This window comes from Mus musculus, chromosome 10 (genome assembly GCF_000001635.26).
Source record: "Mus musculus strain C57BL/6J chromosome 10, GRCm38.p6 C57BL/6J".
NCBI classification, from domain to species: Eukaryota; Metazoa; Chordata; class Mammalia; order Rodentia; family Muridae; genus Mus; species Mus musculus.
This window is the reverse complement of record NC_000076.6, coordinates 88,157,418-88,180,207: the sequence shown is the minus strand read 5'-3', so window position 1 is coordinate 88,180,207 and position 22,790 is coordinate 88,157,418. Positions and strand designations below refer to the sequence as shown.

The 22,790-nt window shown below is 38.3% G+C and overlaps 1 protein-coding gene and 1 pseudogene across 3 annotated transcripts in view; one reads left to right on the top strand and one right to left on the bottom strand.

The window, feature by feature from the left end:
* Nucleotides 1-1,812: 1,812 nt before the first annotated feature.
* The window catches only part of Nup37 (nucleoporin 37), a 31,420-nt gene continuing 10,442 nt past the window's right edge, over nt 1,813-22,790 (bottom strand). For 2 of the 3 annotated variants that reach the window (NM_027191.2, NM_028334.4), the window contains exons 4-10: nt 21,278-21,350; nt 19,238-19,332; nt 8,123-8,213; nt 5,641-5,822; nt 5,275-5,325; nt 3,042-3,135; nt 1,813-2,074 (exon numbers count right to left, since the gene is read on the bottom strand). In NM_027191.2, coding sequence (NP_081467.2) covers nt 1,961-2,074; nt 3,042-3,135; nt 5,275-5,325; nt 5,641-5,822; nt 8,123-8,213; nt 19,238-19,332; nt 21,278-21,350 — 700 coding nt within the window. In that variant the 3' untranslated portion in view covers nt 1,813-1,960. The remainder of the gene's footprint in view (nt 2,075-3,041; nt 3,136-5,274; nt 5,326-5,640; nt 5,823-8,122; nt 8,214-19,237; nt 19,333-21,277; nt 21,351-22,790) is intronic. The other variant, XM_006514057.3, reaches the window with a different exon arrangement.
* Nucleotides 15,135-15,246, top strand: Gm26357 (annotated as a pseudogene).

The window sequence follows — 22,790 nt, the reverse complement described above, 5'->3', positions numbered from 1 at the left end:
TAAAAACACACGGGGAAGCTAAACCCAGGAAACAATATCAGAATCCAAGTTATTTACCAAGAACCAGAGTGATGATTAACAACAGGTTCCCATGGGCATCTTCTCCAGTTTTTGTCTGTCTGTCCGTCTGTCTGCCTGTCTCTTATTCACTAACTCACTAATGGACAAGGTCTGACATAGGCTGCCCTTGAGCTAATAGCACTCCTCCTAGGTTAAGGTTTGTGCTTTAGTCTAACGGAAACATAGTTCAAAGAACAGGCTTAGTAAGGAAAGAATTCCAGGATACAACATCACAGAATACAATAGAGTGTAATAGGTGAGAAGTTGGGCAGTGTCCTGTAACCTGTATGTAATTAAGGGAAACAGCAAACTCTGTTCTTTCAACTGAAGGTAAAGAAATCCCTCTCAATTCTTGAAAATGTTTTATTATAAAGTAATATTATAATTTACCACTGGAAACAGCATTTTCTTCCCTTTTGGGTTAATACTTCCTGTCCCTTTTCTTGGCAAAACTGTATTTAAACATCTATAAGTTATCTCTTTCCAAGATGGTTACCTTAAATAAACAGATGGCAGCTACAGTAAATAATTTCAACAGACAAATGGTACGTTCTGGATTTGTTCTCGGCAAGCAGTCCATCCTGGACCCCAACTTCAGCATACTCATGTCCCCAAACTCAATCCCTAAGTACAACTAACTTTGAGTTTACATCACTTCATAAACTTAAAGATGACAATTTTCAAATATTTGATTACTCTCTGGCCTCTCAAGTGTTTTTATCTACGACAATTAGGAAAAGTATATATACATTCAAGGTGTAGAGGCTGGAATATACAGCTGTTAAGTTGATACAAGATGATTAAAAATATCTGGGTGCTATGTACACACATTTGTTACACAGCAAAGGACAACAGTATAGTGAGAATTTTGGTTCATTAAAAATCCAGTTATGGTATGTGAGTATGTTTAGTTTGGATCTCTGGTGTGGGATAAGTGGCTGTTTCACAGAAGGTGACTATGATTTGCCTGGTGCATTACAAGGGACGTTGTGGTTTGTATATCTTTGGACCAGGGAGTGGCACCATTTGAAGGTGTGGCCTTGTTGGAATAGGTATGACCTGGTTGGAATGGGTGTGTCACTGTGGGTGTGGGTATAAGATCCTCACCCTAGTTGCCTGGAAGTCAGTCTTCCACTAGGATGAAGACATAGAACTCTCAGCTCCTCCTGTGCCATGCTCCCACCTTGATGATAATGGACTGAACCTCTGAACCTGTAAGCCAGCCCCAATTAAATGTTGTTTTTTATAAGACTTGCCTTGGTCATGGTGTCTGTTCACAGCAGTAAAACCCTAACTAAGACAGACGTGATTTTTGCCAGCTGCAGATAGTTTACATTTGGAATTCTGGGAACTTTTGAGAGGGTATAAAATTGAGAGACCTGAGAGGGCCTGCGGCAGCGGTTGCTTTCCCCTGCTGCTGTAGTTTGTCAAGTGGTTGTGAGCAAAGGGAGAAGAAATTGGATAGCTTGATAAGAGAAGACTGGACTTTCCCTAAGGAACCTGATGCCCCTAATCAGCAGGAAGTAGCCTACAGAGATCTACACCCCAGGTCGCTCTAACCTTCTTTCTGTCCTACCTAGTGTGTGTGTGTGTGTGTGTGTGTGTGTGTGTAGTGGGGGGGGGGAAGGAAGGGATGAGGCGGGGAGTGGGGGGGTTAGAAGGGATTAGGGTGGAGTAAGGGTAAGAAGGGAGGTAGATTAAAAAAAACAAAACCAAACATAGCTCAAAAAGTACACCAACACAATAGGAACATATTTTTCATGTAGTCTTTATCATTTTATTTATCAGAAAAGACAACTGAGGCATTTCTAGATTTACAGTATGTTTGATATAAAAATAAGGATTTTTCCAAAATATATACTAAAAATACAAAGTGAAGGATCAAAAATACAGAGGAAAATCATATTTCTGTCACCCAGAACAAGAGCTTGTGGTCGCCTCCAACTGCACACAGTGGAAGTGTTCTATGCCAGGAAAGACCAGAACCGACAGCTACAGAACCAATGAGGACGGGCTGGAAAACATGGGAATCAAAGAAGCACAGTGAAGTCTTAACTCAGAAAATAAAGAAAACTATTTTTTTTTCTTTTTAAAGAACTGTCTTTCACATTTAATAAATATAAGTGCTGATAAGTGTTGATGAAATAATTATTAGTTATAGTAAGAGATGTTACTTATTAGATTATTATCTCAAAGCAGAGGCAGCATCACAGAGGAGATATCTTAATAGTGCAACAAAGGTGGGCAGGAGTCAGATAGGCAGTAGAGGTGCTCTTATGTGAGATACATGTGCAGAAAAATAATTACAAAGCAGTGGACTCCTTGTTAGCCCCTAAATTATGATTATAAGCAAGACTGGGTCTTTCAGAGCACTTTCAGAGGACCCAGGGTTTAAAACCTAGCCTCCACACGGCTGTTCACCTCATCCCTAACTCCAGTTCTAGGGGATCCATAACTTCTTCTGACCCCGAAAGCACCAGGCATTCATATGGTGCACATACATACACCCAGGCAAAACACCCATACATGTAAAATAAAAATCTAAAATAAAAAGTAAGAAATGTATTGAAAACTATGTTTGTAGCAGAAGCATAGTAATAATGAAATACACATTATCTATTTGCACCTGACTTGAATGAAAATCTAAGCTATCTATAAAAAAATGGGTATGATCCAGAATAAAAAATTTTTGCAATCTACACAAATTAAGCAAGCAAAATTAGTATACTTAAATGAAAGTTAAAATGTAGATAAATGAAAGATAAACTATGATTTTTCATTAATTTTGAAGAAAAATATATCTATTGCTACGGGTGATTAAAACATTAAAAGAAAAAAACCCTTTTGGTTTAAGCAGATAGCAGACATAAGTATTTTTAGTTAGTAACTGCAAATTTGGGATCCATGGATAGAAAAGTAAAAAAAAAAAATCCAATTTGAAAACCAAGTACCCAGCAATGGCAGGAAGCATTTTCCATTACCTGAGAGTGCCCTAAATGATGAATCTGAAACTGACTGGCCATTTTGCCAGGATATCCAGTGGTTGCAAACAAGTTTTCACTAATGGCCGACCACCTAAGAGAGAGGAAAGCATTACAGTAAGCACCGTCCTGCAGACAACAACGGTCTAAGACAGGCCACTCCTGTGCAAAAGCAGCAACTCCACGATCCTCTGTGACTTTCCATGCAGACCTCCAGTTTACTTAGCTATGAATACTTTCTTGCTCTGCATTACTGTTGAATGCTAACTCTAAGTCCTGAACTATGTGCTAAAATCAAGCAAGGTTAACATGGTCTCTACAGATGGGAGACACAGGCATCTGCATGGAACATGGTCTCTACAGATGGAGATACAAGGCATCTGCCATGTATGGAGGTTTTGAAGATCAAAGCAGTTGTGAGCTGCCATGTGTGTGCTGAGATTAAATCTAGATCCTCTAGGAGAACAGCCAGTGTTCTTAACTGCTGAACCATCTCTCCAGCTCTTTTTAAAAGAATATTTATTTATTTATTTTATATGAATACACTGTAGCTGTCTTCAGGCACTCCGGAGGAGGGCATTGGATCCCATTATAGATGGTTGTGAGCCACCATGTGATTGCTAGGAATTGAACTCAGGACCTCTGGAACAGTCAGTGCTCTTAACCGCTGAGCCATTTCACCAGACCTCCAGTTCCATTTATTGATATTTCTTTTAAATTTGTGTGATACACTTGTGTTTAAGTCACTTGGGATGACATAACCACTTAGAACATCAAAGTCTTCAAGGTATCTGGGTCACTGAATTTTCCTAAGCCAGCAAGTGCTGGTGGTCGCCTGACAGATGACTAGCACTGCCAGTGTGGTAAAGAAGGCCTGAGGGAAAAAAAAATTCTCTGATAATAAATTACCTGGTCTCAGACATTATTAACTGTTCAATAGCTCTTCTGTTCTTTGTCTATAGCATCTGAATCTCAGCTGTGTTCTGCAAGTGTTCAGTTTTAGGGGCTGAGATATAAGTGGCATAAGGAAGCCATAGCAATCCAATAAACATGGAGTGTTCCTTTTTGTCCTCTGATTGCTCACTGAGTCACAGCGTCACCATTCCTTATGGGCTGACAGGCCAGTGAGCTCCTAGATCCATCTGTCTGCACTCCCCCGTGCTGGGGTAGGGCACTGGAGCTTTGAAGTCAGGTCTTTATACCTGCATAATAAGTGCTCTTACCCACTAAGCCATCTCCCCAGCACTGAGTCTGAGTTTTTAATGATACGGAAGAGTTGCTAAACCACACTGAGATGAGAAGGCCTTCTTTACAGTTCTCACAAATCATACATAATTCACTGGTTTCAAAAACATAATTTGATCATATCTCTGAAATTTGGATTATTTCATAATAACCTATAGAAAAATTTTAATATATAACTCATTTTATGTTCACTGGTGTTTTGCCTGCATGTCTGTCTGTGTGAGGGTGCCAGAAGCCCTGTAACTGGAATTAGAGACAGGTATGAGCTGCCATGCGGGTGCTGGGAATTGAACCTGGGTCATCTAGAAGAGTAACCAGGGCCTTTAACCATTGAGCCATCTCTCTAGGCCCAATCTATGAAAATTTAATACTATGATGAATATATTTCATTCTTAATAATAATGGAGTCCTGATTAGTTTAGTAGGGATATTTCAGATATGATTAAAAACAAAAAACAAACCCCTCCCAGCAAATTACAAATGCCTCGCTGTTCTCAGTCTTTTTGCTTAATGAGTATACAGTAGAATAAAATGACAAAAACCAAGATATGTTCACGCAAATAAAAAATTCAAACATAACCAAATAACACGTAACTAGCATGTTAAGAGCTATACGAGTTAGCATGACTATGTTTCAAATGCAGTGATACTTGTGTGTGCACATGGGTCTGAGTGCACTTGTACAGAGCAGCACAGGGAAGGAGGCAGCACAACCCATCCTGACCTGGAGGTGGACTGGGAGACTGGCTACATGGTCTCTGTGAATTATAAACATTTTCTAAGTGGTTGAAAAAATACATGTCCTGCTCACCTAAAGCAAAAGACAAAGCAACTACTTAGTAGGGAAAGCAAAACAACCCTTATAAAGCAGCCAGATAAAAGAGGAAAAGCAATCCCCAAACTGCACCGAAGAGGAGGCCAGGAACTTATTCTGGCAGTGGAACCCTACCAAAGCATCCACACAACTCCAGCAGAAACAGGACATTACCTAAATAAGTGTGCTCGGTCCATGTGAACAGGTCTTGTTTCTTGAGGATAACTAGAAAAACAAGAGTTTGCATTTTGCAAATTATGTGTTAGAGTGAAGTAGATGAACTTGAACGAAGGTTTTAAAGGTGTTTCTCTTTGGACCCCAATAAATTTAACAAAAGCCCAAGTAAGCACTCAGTTGGAAACAGTGAACAATGGCCATGAGTTAGAACCACTCTGAGGCCCCACAGGGACAGCACTTCTCTCCTTTTTCTACAGGAGACACACATTTCCATAGGACATGGAGGCCTATATGTACAAGAATGACTATATGGGTCATTTAACAACATATTTATGTAACATAACAGACATATTAAATAACTACCTGGACCGAGTGATATCCCAAATAATCCAATCATTTCCTGCCACAGCACCAACTTTGAAGGTGTTTTTTAAGCACCAGTGTGCTGACATTAAGGGTGTCTGCTCTGACTGAAGAGATAAAATTGCCTGCTGAGCCATTAGATCATAAAACCGGATTGTTCCATTCTTCTCTGCAACCATTAGCTGTAATACAGGGTGGAACAAGAAAATTCTACATGTATCTCATCAGCTAAATTTGAGAAAGAAGCAGATTCAATGTCATAAAAGAAAAATAAACATATATCACACACGTATGTATATATACACACATATATATCACAAGCAGAAGCCAAATGCATAAGTATCAGAGATACCTATAGGCTTGTTCTACAAGCACCTAGTAAATATTGAACTCTTAAATCAAGAAAAGAGTGGCTATTATTAGTATTAGTAATCCCTTGTAACTCAGTATTTCCTTGTTATAAGACTCCAATAATTGAAATGATTCCAATAATTTTAGATGTTTAATAAATTGTTATGAAATATATGAAATACGTAACCAAATGCATAAATTTATACAATAAATCCCAATCTTAAAAAAATTACAATATGAAAACTGTTTCTTAGATTTATGAAAACATGTCACAGAATATCATCTATAACGAACAAGATTTTTCCAAGTATGCTGGACAGGGTATTAATAGCTATTATCCATGAATATGCTTTATCTACTGTGTAAAGTCCCTTCTTTCTGAGAATGTTTGTTTCATTCAGGTGCAGACATCTGGAAGTGTGAGGTAGCAGTGACAGAGTGGAAAGAGTGGGGACTGGTCAGAAACCTAAGTTCTAATATTTAATGTGTTCAATGGCTTGGAGTTTGTTTTTAATTATTTACAAGAGGGAAAACAAATTTCAAACAGAATGTACAAAGAAACACACACACACACACACACACACACACACACACACACTCACACATGCACATGTATTCATCAGGACTAGTTTCAAGAAATAGGCATTCACCATGTTAAAGCTGTCTCCATTTAAGAATGAGGGGGAAGGAGAACATTCTCTAATGCATTGTGGTAATTTGGGAGCATAATAACTAACTGAAATTGCGGAGTTAGATCATAATTATGAAGTACAAGTCAAGTTAAAAGAGGGATGACCCCTGTTGACCTAAGCCTCCTGTATATATACACCAATATAAAAGTTAAAATCTAGGATCTGAACTTAAAGAAAACACAAGAATAAGTCTTACTTATTTACTTTGTATAGGTTTCAATTTGCACCAACTGACCTGCAAATGTTGTGACAATTTTTTTCTATGGCTAAATACTAAAATCCAATTGTGTGTGTACATATACATTTCCTTTATCCATTGATAAACATTTAGACTATTTGTTAGCTATTCTGAATAGTGTAGCAGTAATCACTAGACACATCTATGAACACACATATGTACAAACACACAAACACACACACACACACACACACACACACACACACACACACACACACACACCATGAAACTCAAAAGGGGACCTATGAGAAGTGAAGAAGAAAGGGTATTCTAATATCAGAGGGTCAGAGAATACTGTGACGTGAAGGAATGATGGAGGTCTTGGAGGACAAGAAGGGGACCAATAAGAAGGTAGGAAGACAGTGGAAGGGCAGTGGGGTATAGTAATCAATAAGAACAAAATATGCACGACAATAATGAAAGAAAGCTAGAACAACAAAAAAAAAAAAAAGGAAAATATATCCAAACATTTAGAAATAATAGGTAGGAAACAGCCTTAAATTTAAAAAGAAGTTGCCATAATATAATTGTATATTGAGAAAAAGCTTTAACAATGTATATTTGGTAGACAGGATCAATAAACTCTATCTTTTGTGCAAAACTGAGGGCAGAACAGTGAAATGAAAAAACATGAGGATGTCAGAGGTCTATGGAACTCAGGTGTCCAAGGGAGGTGTATGGCTGCAGGAGAAGCTGCAGGGTTCATTCTGAGGTGCACACGGCATTCGCATTCTATGAGAGAACGTGTTGAATGGCTCCTGTTTTCACCATGAATTACGGCTAACTGGTATTTAAAACTCATTAGTACTTTAGAAAGCTTTGAGTGCCTCTAATCTAGGACACATGCGCCTTATGCCACTGACACTTCTTGTTTATATATGGCTCATATGCATGGATTTAACTTCGATTTCTTTTTTCTTTTTTGAAAACTGCATACTGCTAACTAGACTGAATACCAATTTTTAGGCTGTAATCTGCCAAGGGCCAGGAAAAGCACACTCTGTATATATGAATGATAGTTGCAAAAAAGCTAACAGTTTTCGAGAAACTATGAACGTATTTATTTCTATAAAACTCAAATGCAATTGTACTAATCTGTGCCTGAGGTAGAAAGCCATTGGTCCTTTCCTTTATGGGTATGAGGATTATACCTGTGTGCCTTTTAAACTTGGTAAAGGAAATTTAAGTTATAGATAACAACCTTGAAAGTTTCCTCGGGATGCCAGCATACACTCATTCCAGGAGAATGCAGAAGAAAATGAGCTGTCTGCTTTCCTTCCAAGTTCCAAATCCTAATAAAACAGTATGGATGTTAAATACATCACTACAAAATAAAATAAATGAAACTTTGACAAATGTATTTAAAGTCATTACCTATGTATTATTACATGTATTTGTATTTGATAAACATCTTTGAGAAAAAATAGTCATTGGAAAATATAAAAGGAGCATACAGAATTTAAGTTTTACGCTGGGCGTGGTGGCACACACATTAATCAGGTTGCAAGCCTATTTAAGTCATTTCTAATAACAATTATTCCTACCCAAGGTGTTCTCTGTCTCTGTCTCTGTCTCTGTCTCTCCCTCTCTCCCCACACCAGCCTTTCTATTTTCAGAGTAACCCATGAAGAAGCCAATGTGAAGTGACAGGCTTTTAGTAGGAGAGTCATTTCCCACAATGCTCATTCCTTCTACTTATACAACGTACTTTGGGGATGTCCTATCTTATACAAGTTCTCATCTGTCTGACTTCTCTAATGTTTTCTCCCAAGAGGGCCATGCTTAGCAGTTGCCAGATTAAAGATGGACTAGAGAAGCACTGTCCTGTCTGTACGGGTTCTGTACTGTCTATCAATAAGCATCAACTTACTCACAAATACGGCTCTTCATCTCAATGGCTTTTAATCTCAGAAGTCACAGGCATGGCACTTGGATGTGAGAGTACTGTCCTTGGGAACTATGATTTTTGGCTAGCTCACAATTGGTTCTTAGTCAGCCACTGTTACGCTGTGCTGAGTGGAGCTAGCATGTCAGGAAACATAAGTTCCATGACCGATGGGTAACAAAGTGCCTCCGGCATTTCGGTCCCCAAGTGAACACATTCAATGCTGAGGAGCACAGCTCAGTGGAGTGTGTGTTTAGCATACACGAGGCTCTGGGGTCCATGCTGAGCAATCTCCTAACAATAATCAAATGCATTCATGAGGATTTCTCCTTTCTCTTGTAGGTTTTATAGTTCTTGACTTCTTTAGGACTATAAAGAAGTTTTAAAAATTAAAGTAGGCTAAGTTTTTTTCTAAAAAGTAAAGATTGTCAAATTTGATATATCATAGTAACATTTGAAGTAGCAGACATATGTCTGAGGATCATCTACTTGATTTAATATTAGAATCATATATTTTATCAGAAAAGACACTTTTCTCTATATAAAGGAGACAGTTATGGTTTAACTGAAGAAGCAAATCACTAAGGGGTTAAGCTCTGTCCTTCAGTCCCTAGAACAACATTAGACATTTAGGCAACTGAATCTACTTTCTGCTGCCATTTCCATAATAAGTATTGGGCTAGCGTAATTCTTATCACTATTGGAATAGTAGGAATTTGTCTTCTCAGTCCAATGGCTTTCATTACAGGGGGGACTAAAATATCCATTCTTTTGATTTTATTTTAAAATGAATTTGATTTTTGTTGGTTATTATATAAAACTGAACAAATACAAGCCAATATTTTCATGGTTATTTTCCCACTTTCAAATCCAGAAGACAAAGAGGTGAAAAAATAGAGATAGTTATGAAAATAAGTCAGTTAACTAGGAAGTATATTGTGGTCTAATGAACCAAATTTGAGTCTAATTTAAGCAGTATTTTACCCTGATCAGAACCTGATGATCCTTTAAAGAAGAGAGCTAGCTCACTCACGCGTGAGGAGGGTCATATGGATTACATTTCAGAGGACTAGGATACAATGATTTATGGTTTGTAATTATACACTGATTCAATAATTCCCAACTGTTACATAATCTTAGTACTAAGTATGCAAAATACAACAAATTGGACTAAAATAAGTTCTCCTAACTAAATTAGCTGCACATGGTACAATTTAAGTTGTTATGTCTTATTTCCCTTTTTGATAGATTCCATAATTAAGCCCTCTGAAATCCTTTTGTGAAGTTCAACGTATTCTCTCTCTCTCTCTCAAGATTTATTTATTTATTTGATGTAAGTACACTGTAGCTGTCTTCAGACACACCAGAAGAGGGCATCCGATCTCATTACAGATGGTTGTGAGCCACCATGTGATTGCTGGGATTTGAACTCAGTGCTCTTAACCGCTGAGCCATCTCTCCAGCCCCATATTTTCTATCTTTAAGGCCATCTGATGAAGTCACACTTCTTTTCCTGTTTTTGAAGTAGATCATACATACAGACAGTACATGAATCTTTGTACACAAGCACAGACTCCTCACAGGAACAAGATAAGAAAGCATGCTCAGCAAGCCATGGAGAGCAAGGCAGTAAACACCATTCCTCCATGGCTCCTATTTTTGTTTCCAACCCGAATTCTTAACCTGACTTTCTCAATGATGGAGTATGATCTAAGAGATATAAGCCTCCCCCCCCTCCCCAGTTCCTTTTGGCATGGTGTCCTATCACTACAACAGAAACCCTTACTAAGACAGTGGTAGCACAATATGCACCCAATTCTTTATGGAGAATTCTTCCTACCTCCCTCTATGAAATCTTAAGAAAGAGAAAGCTATTTCCTACTGTGCTCTCATGTACAATTGTTGTACGCTTACCAAGATGGAATATGAGTGCTCTGCCTAGTTTAATAATTATATAAACTGAAAAAATATGAACAGGAAAGAGTTATGTAAATGAAATTAAGTTGATGGCAATTAACTAAAACTTAAAAAAAAAACACCCTAAATTAGGTACGTGAGAAAAATTAATCAGATATTAACTTCCTCTCAACTGTTTGTTAACTATGCTGTTTATACTGCAATATTTATTTATTTATTTATTTATTTATTTATTTATTTATTTAATTTGAGACAGGGTTTCTCTGTATAGCCCTGGCTGTTCTGGAACTCACTCTATAGACCAGGCTGGCTTCAAACTCAGAAATCTGCCTGCCTCTACCTCCCAAGTGCTAGGATTAAAGGCATACATCACCACTGCCTGGCTTATACTGTAATTTTATTATGGTAGTGGTATAAAATGAGGGCGAGAGACAGAGAGAATATGAGAAAGTGTACGTAAGAGCACGAATGCTCTAATGGTTATCAATGGATTAATAAGCTAAGAAAAGAAGCTTTGCCCTACTATCAAAACCTTGGCAAATGAATTTCCATATACATACTGGGCATTAAAATAAGGTGGTGAGCATGTTTCAGATGGTTTTATAGCTTTCTACTTTTCTAAAAAAAACAAAACAAAACAAAAAAAAACCTACTGGTCTAGTTCATGTCAGATAGGAGGGTTTCTTATAAAAAAAAGACATTGAGAACTAGAAATTCAGATATTAATAATTCCAAATTTATTTGCCAACAAATGTGTTAATAATATTAAAAAAAAAAACCCCAAAAACCGTGGTAGAGACTGAGAACCCTGTAGTCAGGGAACTCCCCCTCTGTGGCAGAGTACTTATCTACCATGTCTAAGGGCTTGGGTCAGAGCCCCAGCACCTCAAAGGGAAAACAAACAAGCAAACAAACAAACAAAAACAGAGCTGTTAGTACACATGATCAAATGCGTGGGAAGAAACAGGCAGTTTGTAAAGTATAGGCTAAAACTATCAGGTTCAATTACTGGGGCAAAAAGCCAAGAGTTTTATGAAATGGACATGTGTACATATGTAAATGCTTGCAATTAGCTTTAGAGGGAAAGGTTTTAAGGTCTTAAAGAAGCCTATCTGTAATGAACTGAAGGCATCAGAGAACGGGATAACACAGTGCCATTGTCAAAGAAAAGGCAACAGCAGCTCTCACCCAGCATGAATTATAACAAGGGATTCCCACTTCAACACCTTTAATCCATAAATTAAAACAAGGAATTCCCACACCAATACCATCCTGAAGATTTAGCTGTAACATGGAGGAATCAAAACTTCATCTAAATTTATGAATTATACTTACTTTAATTTTATAGGGTCTTGCTGAAATCATTTCAGGCTGAGTGCTTTTCAGCAGAATATTAACTTCCTTACCATATAGTATTAAAATGTAATTGTCATATAATTAATTAATTAAAAGATCCCACAAAGTGTGTGTTGGCATAGGAGATACCATAGATATTTTCAAGGGTTATTTCAATTGACAATTGGTGGCCGACACTGTTTGAGAACTCAAGAGGGAATTTCCTGCGTAATACACTGTTCTTTTTATTTGTTTACTGTCTATTTGAGTTGGCAGCTCATTGTCTGCTAGAAAGTGTGCTGCAGAAGGACATTTCTGCTAGCAAATGTTTTTAAACAACAGACAAAAGAAGGAATGGATGACATTAAGCGACACATCTGTATCCATTTGGCACTCTGTAATGGGTAAAGCCAAAATACAAACCACAGTACTTCTAAAAGACACAACTAGATCACATGAACTGGAGTGCTGATTAACTAAGTACGGGAGAACAGAAGGGAGAGTGCAGAGCTGTAGCTGTAAGGCAGAGAAGGCACGTTCACAACGCCCTGGTGTTGACAATACAGTTTTCAGTGACTTTGCTGTGATAGCAAAACGAGGACTTCCCTTCTGATGCTAGCTGATTACAGAAAGCAGTGGACTATTCTTTACTGAGGACACATTAGGAAAGGAGAGTGAGTTGAAAGGACTTAGCATTGACATAGGAGATGGTAGTGGCACCTCAGGGCCAAGTTCAGAGGCGGAGCTTTCTAATAGAAAGCCCAAACCTGGGAATTAAACTTATAAAATCTTGAAGACACATATTGTCAGTAGTTTACAGTTAGTTTCTATAGCTTAGATTGTAGAAAACTTTGACAGCCTTAAAAGTAGAGATAATTAAATGTAATGATAATCTGAAGCAAGAAGTTTGCAAAGGGTATGTCAATATATGTCAGATTTTCAAATATACTCTGAAGTTAGCACTGGAACTGAGTATTATCTTTTTTTAAATACTGAAGTCTACTTAGCAAGCAGTAGCAATAACTTTAATATATTAGCAATATTAATGATGAAAGAAATGGGTTTCTAATCACAGAGTAATAAGAATTAAAGCCAAGAATTATCTATGCTTGTTTTCTCTTTCATTAGCATTAATTTGCTCACTGAGTTAATAAAGGTATGCAAATGTGATCCAGTTTGTGGTGTGTTTCCTGAATCATGAGGCCATTACATAATAGTGAATAATACATTATTCTGATTTCATTCTGTGCTTGGAATTATTCAGGGGCTGGGTATGTGGTATTTAATGCTAATTATTCTTAAAGAAATGCTGCACTGGCCTATCTTCAGAAAGATCACAGTTTCCACTTTACCACTTCCATCAGGGATATTTAAAAATATCTCACATATCTTATGGCTCCAACTGGAGAAGGAGGAGAGAAACTCCATCTTAATGCCAGATCCTAAGAGTCTTTCAGATGTATGTAAACAGACAGACTGGCAAGAACTTGCTAGCATGTGATACACAGAAGTGAGATATTCTTTTTTCTTGGAACATTCTTTTGAAAAACTACACTTGTGAATAGTTTACATCATCAGTTAGTATTCCTAGCCAGTTACACGGTCACACGTGAAAAAACAAAAAAACCCCAACCAACCAAAAACCCCAAAGCAAACAACAACCATAAAGGGGCTAGAGATGGCCCAGAGGAGAGAGGTCCTCCTGTAGAGGACCTGAGCTCAGTTCTCAGCACCCATATCAAGTGGTGGTTCACAAGTCCCTAGAACTGCAGTTCCAGGAATCTAATGCCACCTTCTGGACTCTGCAGGTACTGCACTCACATTCACAACTACCTCACCCCACATATACCAAAGTTAAAAAAATATATAAAATTTAAAATGAGTCTTATCTCTTTAAGAAAAAATTTGCATCCTGTCCTTCTCCCATTCCTAACCAGAACATACAATCTATAATATTTCATATTTTATAGAGTGTATGGACGGTATATTACATGTCTCATATACATTGGTCTTAAACTAAGAGTATCCTGGTTTGCAGAAGTAAATTTTTCCCTCATTGTAAAACTTCATCCAATATTTTTAAGGCTTGAGGGGGTGGGGAGAGTTTCCTTCTGACAGCTTTTGTAATTATAGTGAACACTGAGTCTACTTCTTTTGTATCCCCCAAAGTACTAAGTATTGTATATAGTAACATGCTTAATAAATATCTGTTGATCCGAATTGTTCTTACAGAATGACACTGTTTCTAATATTCAAGAACATCTGTGATTTGCCACTGACTAGGAATAGGATTTTCTTTATTGATGAATTTATAAAATCATAAGCTTAACCCATTAACCACGTAGACAAAGGCTGCAGAGGCAGTTCCCCAGCGAGAGCGCTTACTGCTCATGCACAGGACCAGAGTTTCGTCTCTAGCCCTCAGGTTGGGCTGCTCACAATCACCTGTCACCTGAGCTTCAGGGGATCTGACAGCCTCTCCTGCCCTCCACGGGTATCCACATATATGTGGACATATAATTACACATAAGTAAAAAACTTAAAAGAAATATTTAAAATAAACCAATGAAAACCAGTTAAGTATGTGACTGAAGAAATAGCTTTGCTCTTGAGAGCAATGGCTGCAGAGGTCTTCCAATGTCCACAATGTGGGGCATTCAGGTACAATGAGGTCTTCTTTCTCCTTTGCTGAGAAAGGACTTGGTATGTTCGTTGTCTTGGCTAGCTAGCCTGGTACTCAAGTAGCTCTTGGAGGTTTCAACCCCAGTCTCCCAATTGACCAATATAGGCATATGCCATACCTAGGTTTTAATTTTTTTGTCATAAGTTTTGTAAAGTTCAGTTTATTTAAAGGACTTGGATTCAAGTTTGTTCTATCTTTTAAGAATCTTTTTCTTCCACAAGATGGTGGTAATAAAGTGTGAGAGGTCTTTAAATTTCTTTTACTAGATACAAATTTATCAATTCTCATAATTTTGGGAAAATTTAACAAGTCTACAAAAACAGAACATAAAAAAATACCCCTTAAAACAAAACAACAAAACACCTTCTTAAGTCTAATGTAAGAAAAACAAATGAACTGTAGAAAGGTCAGCTCATCCTTCACAGGGAGGAAGAGGCCTCTGGGCTAAACAACACGCATGTGGTTAAGGCATCGCCACCTCGATTGTGGCATTGAACCACTGTACCCAAGAATGGAGGAGATAAAGGTCTGTCTAGACATCTTCTGCCACCTGAGGGCACCTCCAGGGCCAGGAATGGGCTATTCCTAATTGAGTTGTTGGCCAAACAGGCCCAAAGAAACCCCCCAATAACCCAGTGGGTGTAAGGCTTGTTTGCATAATGTACATATTTTTCACATTTCTCTGAGAAATGACCTCTTTGTTAACATTAATGACTCTATGATAATCTAAGATGCACTAGCGGCAGGAGTTGAAGGTGTGGCTAATATCTCAACAAACATTAGGACCTTCAGGACAGCCCCTAAGGCTATGGAAAAAAGCTCTAAATACATGTATACACACATACACACACACACACACACACACACACACACACACACACACACACATTTCTCAACTATGCAAAATATAAGGATGCAATATGAATTATGAGGGGCTTCATGAATCTAAAGGAACAAAGGCAGCTACACTATGAACCACCTTGTCAGAAAGATAAAAAGGCAGGCAGATTCTTGAGTTCAAGGTCAGTCTGAGACACAACAAGGCTAAACCTAAGTGTGGCAGAAATGGTAATTTCAGGTCAAGGTTCTACCCAACTAGCATACAAAGAGATCTGTGCTTAACAAAGGCAGACAGATCTCTGAATTCTTTTGCAATGTTAAAAAAAAAATGTACACTTGCTGTCTCCTAAGAATCAAAGGTCAGTGGATGCTGATTCATAAAATAATCTAAAGGAAACCTGGAGTAAATGCCTGGATTGATATGGAAAATATAATACTGGACCTGTGTTCTGCAGGAGATGAGCTATCTAGAGAATTTTTTAGGATAAAGAGAATTGCTGCTGGGCTGGAGAGATGGCTCAGTGGGTAAGAGCACTGACTGTTGTTCTTCCAGAGGTCCTGAGTTCAATTCTCAGCAACCACATGGTGGCTCACAACCATCTGTAATGGGATCTGATGCCCTCTTCTGGTGTGTCTGTAAACATTTACAGTGAACTCATATACATAAAATAAATAAATCTTTACAAAAAAAGAGAACTGCTTGGAGAACAGATATACATAGACACACAGACACAGAGATAAACACATAGACACACACACACTCACAAGCCTGCAGCATGGACAGAGAGATCTCTTAGAATAGCAAGCAAACTGAATATATATAGAGAAGTCTCCAGAGAGAAAGCAAAGGACAGAGAGAAGCAGATTTGAAAAGTTGTATCAAGCAGAACAAAGACGTCAGCTCGTATCCACATTTGACTTCAAGTTGTTCTTTTCACCACCCTTAGACCCCTTCTTACTCCCCGTCTCCATGCTGAGGCTGATCCTGGGAAGTTTCTAAAAGCTGATGGGAGGCTTTGTTGCTGATGACAACACTCACTGACGATGGATAAGTCAAGCTGGTTGTCCCCCTTCCTGGAACTGTAAAGAACTCTGCGTACTATCAGAGGAGAAAGGCTAACACCAATCCAACTACAAACCTTTCAATCTACAATGGTGCTCTGTCTTCAAGATACAATGTGCAACAGAGGAAGAAAAGTTGTGTGAGCAGCCAATCACTAACTGGATTTAAGGAACACTTCAAAAGACGAGACCCGCACCTGACACTGCTCAGGGAGCCTAAAACATGAGACAAAATAGTCCATGTACCCAGCGGAAAATCAAATACTGCTGTTTGCCAAAGGAATGTAGCAATAAAATGACCAATGGCATTCTGCTATACTCATAGATGAATGCTTTGGTTAGTCATCAGAAAGCTTGCTCCTGCAGCAGATGGGAACAAATACAGAGACCCACAGCTAGATAATATGCAGAGTGAGACAGCTAGGAATACACAACCCTAAATGGGATGTCTCCCTCAAATCTCTCCCCTCAGAGCTCAGGGAGGAAGACACCAAGGAAAGGAGCCTTCTAGACACAACAGGACTGACACCCATATGAACACAGCGACTGTGTGAGCAGCATGCGCAAGGCGTGCATAGCTATAGCTGTAAGCCAGTAGGAGCCTCAGAACTAAGAGGGGAAATGAACACAATCCTCCTTACCCAACCCAAGAGTTCTCTCCAGCTGGTAACTGCTCACAAAGGAATACCTTTATCCAAAGGAGTGCTCTCACTATGCATACAAATCAAAGGCAGGTCCCAGGCCCAGCAGCAGATGCTAGCACAAAACAACTCAATGGTGTTTTTGGAAGTCGGCTCCCGGCCCACACACCACCCCCCCTCCCCCCCCTTCTGGTCATGTTTTGTTTAAGCATTATATACATATATACACACACAAATTAATTATTAAAAAATATTTATTACATATTTATAAATTTAAAATATATAATTATATAATATATATTAAATATGTAATAAAATATATACAAATATAAATTATATAATAAACATATATTACATTATTAAACAGGCTTTTTGCTTCTATATTAATGTTTCTAGTTTTGGGTTTTCATGGGATTCATCCTGTGTGTGCTAATGTGTATGTCTGTTTATATATGTTTCTTTGTTTTTTTTTTTTTTTTTCAACTCTTATTTTCCCTTTCTGTTTCTTTCTCTGACTTGTCCTATTCAGGATTGTTATCGTTTTACTATTATTGTTAATGCCTGTTTGTTTCTATTGAGAGAGCAAGAAAGGGAGTTAGTTTAGGTGGGTGAGGAAGGAGCTCTGAGGAGCTGGGTGAAGGGGAAACCCCAGTCAGAATAGATTGTATATTAAGATAAATATTTTTTTCAATTAAAAAAAGTTAAAGTAAAGAAGCAAATATAAACAAAGTAAACCAAGCAAAAAAAAAAAAAAAAAAAAAAAAAAAAAGGGAAAAAGCCCTTCTGAGAGCAGCCAGCGATGCTGTGTGCCTTGGCTGTGGCCTGCCAGACCCAGCTTCCTCCTGGGTTTTGCAGGGACACACATTTCTTCCTCTTTCAGGTGTCATTATTCTAAATACTTCTTACTAGAAAAATCATAATTTTATAGAACTGAGTCACCAAAAATAGTTTTAATTGCTTTAAATAGTCAGTTTATTATTTAGGCTTCTATTCAAACGGGTTACTAAGTCCTCAGGGCCCTTGGCTTTTATGCCTACAAACCTTTCATGTCCCTCACAAGAAAAATTTAGCAGGTAATACACAGACATAATAGCCTATAACTGTCACTATATCTTTAATTATAAGCTGGGCATGGTGGTGCACAACTTTAATCCCAGCATTCAGGAGGCAGAGGCAGGCAGATCTCTGAGTTCCAGGACATCCTGGTCTGAAGAGTGAGTTCCAGGACAGCCAAGGCTACACTGAGAAACCCTGTCTGGAAAAACGAAGCAAATAACCAGAAGAGTAAATTGTATAAAGAGAAAAAGATGCAAGGAATAGCTATGGATTTACTGTCAATGTGAGGCACTAAATAGCTAGAAGCTGTATAGATGTATGTACATTACTAAGTATGGTTTTAAAAGAACAGTAAAAACAGAAAGAATTCAAGGTGCATTCAGTGACTTTATGTTCACAGTACCGTTAAACCAGAGGGACCATAGGCTGCACTGAGAACCTGACAGGCTTTAGGACTTGTCAGATACTACAGCCCCAGGCAGTGCTGGTGCATTTCATCTTACTAGTTTACTAGTGAGCATTAACTGATATGAGATATGATATAATATGTCTGTGATATGAGAAATGACTTCACAGTATGACAGCAGCCCTGTGGTAGCCTACCGAGCTTGCCCAATGTGGGAGACTTTGATCCAATGGTGTATATGTGCTGATAAATATTCAATCTAAAAAAAGAGGGCACGAGGTACATAGGAAGAAGCAAGAGAGCATCCCGTAATTGGATGGAAACTTTATTGGTTTTGGAACTCAAGATTGGGACGTTTCTACACCTTAAATAAAGCAGACTTCATTTCCAGCATTTTGTAGAGGCTATACAGAAGCTATAATGACTTAATTTTTAAAATGTTTATCAAAAAACGAGAAAAGAAAAATGTGGCTGGAACACAAGCAACCTACCTGCAGGTGTGGTCGTCACTCACGCTTGCGAGCTCCTGGCCTTCTTTGGGATGGAACACCAGATCATTAATGAAGTCTGAGTGGCCCTCCAAAACCTGTGAGAGAGGAGGGCTGGTAAGCAAGAATGGATTGTCTACAATGTCCCTACCGAATAGTTTCACTCCATACTGTTTCCTATAATATTTTAACAAATCTGCCATTTTAAAAAGTATGATTTATATAGTGACTTTCCTAGAAAGGCTATTGAGGTGAGAAGTCAGTCACTTAACACACTGCTACTAGCTCAGTCTTTTTTTTCTAGTGCGCCTTTAAATAAAACACATCATTTTCTTTAATTGCATCTGTCCTTATATCACTGCTTTTCTCATTTACTATATAAAGCTCAAATAACAAGTGAAGTTGCAGAAACATTTTGGGGCTCCCGAGACAGAGTCTTTCTAAGCTTTTTATTATGTTTCTGTTGCTCTGCACACTTACAACCACCTAGCAAATATGAACAATATGAAGTTCACCTCTAATGTTTGTATCATTTGTTCAATGTCAATGACAGCACTGGAGATAATGAATATTAAAACTCATTGTCACAATCAACACAAAATTCCCCTTCCCCGATGGAACTAATGGGAACTTATGAGGGTTAATACTATTCTTATACGAAAATATGATACAATTTCAACTCAACATGAGAGCTACTTACTACTAACAGAAAACATGTGTGTGTGCATATATATGCTACTATGTATAAAATATTGTTCTCTAAGTTCTATCTTAATTAGCTCAACCAGTACTCACAACCTTATGAGGCAGATGGATGCTATACCTAACTTTATCAATTAGGAAGAGTTTTCCTGCTCCCGGCCTGCTGTGAGGAGAACTGAGTTGTAACACAGGGAGTACATTTAGTTTTCTAAAAATCTACTGAAAAAGTCCCTCAAGGAGTGTGTTCTACAGTAAATGATAACTGCAGCAAGGTCACTGACCTACCCTTCACAAGGTTTTAGGGTCATGTGCGTCACTTTTTCCTTTTCCTTTTTGGTTTTCCAAGTCAGGGTTTCTCTGTGTAGCTCTTGCTTGTCCTGGAACTCACTCTACAGAGCAGGCTGGCCTCGAACTCAGAGACCCACTAGCCTCTGCCCTGCCTCCCTCCCTCTAGCACCCCGAGTATTGGGATGAAAGGTGTGCACCACCACTGCCTGGCTTGCTTCACTTTTCTTTCTGTGTTGTGAGACTCTAAGACAACATAGTATTTGTTATGTTTGTAATTATCAATGCATGTATCATGCTCATTCTCCGCCCACCACCACTCTAACCCAGCCTAGGCTGCCTGTCCTCAATGTTTGTTCTCTTCAAGTTACCTGCATTTCACTCTTCTCCTCTGACCTGTTGTTCCTTGTATCTTTAAGCGACAGAACACCAAATCTAGAGGCTTCTTCTAACAGCCTAGTAACTAGGGTGTATGAAATAGTAAATGAAACCTAAATTGCAGTCTTTGAAGAGATGGTGAGTAATAATCTACTTGAATTAATACTTGCTGGATGTTGAATTAATTAAGACACAGGCCTCTGGACTGAAGGGGAGACCCTCACCCGGAATGGCTGGCTACAGATATAAAGTGGTCCCAGGAAGAACTGTGTTGCTTGCCAGCCTGCCTTCACTTCTGCCTGGAGATCATGTCCAGCCTGCTGTGGCTGCTGTCCCTGTTCTTTGCTGACGTCAGTGCCATGTGTCTCACTCAGAATATTCCAGGCCTTCAACACCGACTGGAGTGTTGAGGTGTCAAGCCTCAGACAGAACAGTCCAGGGTTCCCAGCCTCTTCAGCATGCAGACTCCTATATATGACCCAGCTCCTATTGTGTTAGTCATATAATAAATCCACTGTTATAAAATATATTCATTCTACTGTTCTTTTCCTCTAAAAAATTCTTGGCTAATCCAATGGTCATTAAAGTGTTATTTTAAACCATGGTAAGTACAATTTCATAAGCAAAGAAAATAAACATTTTAACATGAAGATGTATTCATTATACTGGTCAATATACCTTATATTCATTTTTATCTTGAAGATCTGAAGTAAATAATCTAATCTTCAAATCAGCAGCTGAAGTACAAAATCTAAAGGGAAAAAGAATCAGATTATGTATGTATAGCCTTTGAAATCCAAGTCCTCTCCTGTGCCGCCTTTGCCTCTCAGCCATCCAACCTTGCCATAACTCGTAAGGACGCTTCTGGGTCTGGTGATGGCAGGCTCAGGGGTTATTGCAGTTTACACTAAAAAAATATTACAGCCATTAAAGAAAGTGAGAGGCAAATCCAACGTTTTATTCTGGAACACATGAAGTGTCCCGACATTCTGGGCTTGTGTCTTCAACCATAAACAGAATTTCACACTAAGATGGCATTCTCTATCTTTTTCTGAATCTTTGCTACATTAGGGGTTTACAAGTTGTCCTTTAAGGAGACCAGAACACCTCAGAGACTGAAACATGGTGGGAAATCTGAGCTCCACTACAAAGAAAATGAAGCAGAGATGAAAAATGCAGCAAGTCAGGAAGACAGCAGACTAACACGCCATGCCCCAACCCCACTGCATTACCAATTAGAACTTTTGAAACGTAAATTTAACAATGAGAGATTCTAAGTTGCACCTCAGCCACATACAGAGCTCACTTTGCAGAAACAAAGAAATTTTATTTATTTCAGAATACTCTTAAAAAATAAGGCAAATAATAGAGCATGTACATGACTATAATCATATATAAATATATTTAAATCAGGACATCCAACATTTTGGCTTCTTTTAGCTATACTGAATGAAGAAGTGATTGAGGCAGACATTATATATATAAATATTAATAAAAAAGCTGATGAGTAAACAGAGCCTGTGTATAACTTTCATGATATTTGCTGCTGCAGACAAACAAGACGTCTTCACACAACAATCCTATGTATGAAGTGCCTGCTTGCAGAGTCTGAAAGCCACCAAGCTAGACCACGTTTGTCACCCCTCATAAAGAAAATGGAAACATCTAAGTAACACAATATCGTTTTCTTTTTCTATTAAGGAAGTAAAAGGGCAACAGAAAACAAATGAGACACCTGGCATTGTGCCTTAGAAACCGCTGCATCTGAGTTGATGGACAGTGTGACAACTCTCAGTCTTTTGTCAAGATGCTCGTCACATATTCTGGTTTGGATTGTACTAGTAGTATTTTATATTTTTTAAAATAGTTGCCCACAAACATAGTTGCTGTCAAAAAGCGATGAGATGAATGTATTTAAAGCAAGGGATATTGATCTCTGGAAAGATGAGACTTACAAAGTCTAGTTTAAATAAAAGAAACTTGATCAAATTTTAAGTAGGATGTCAGGCAGCAACTCTATGCAGTCCATGTGAAACCTTCGTATTCATGTTGATGCAATCTTCGTCAATTTGATAGAATTTATTATCATCACTGAAACAAATTCCTGGTCTGACATGTATGATGGTATCTGGCACTCTAGATAACCAAATGAGCATAGCTACTTCCTCCACCACAAATAACAAGCCCATGG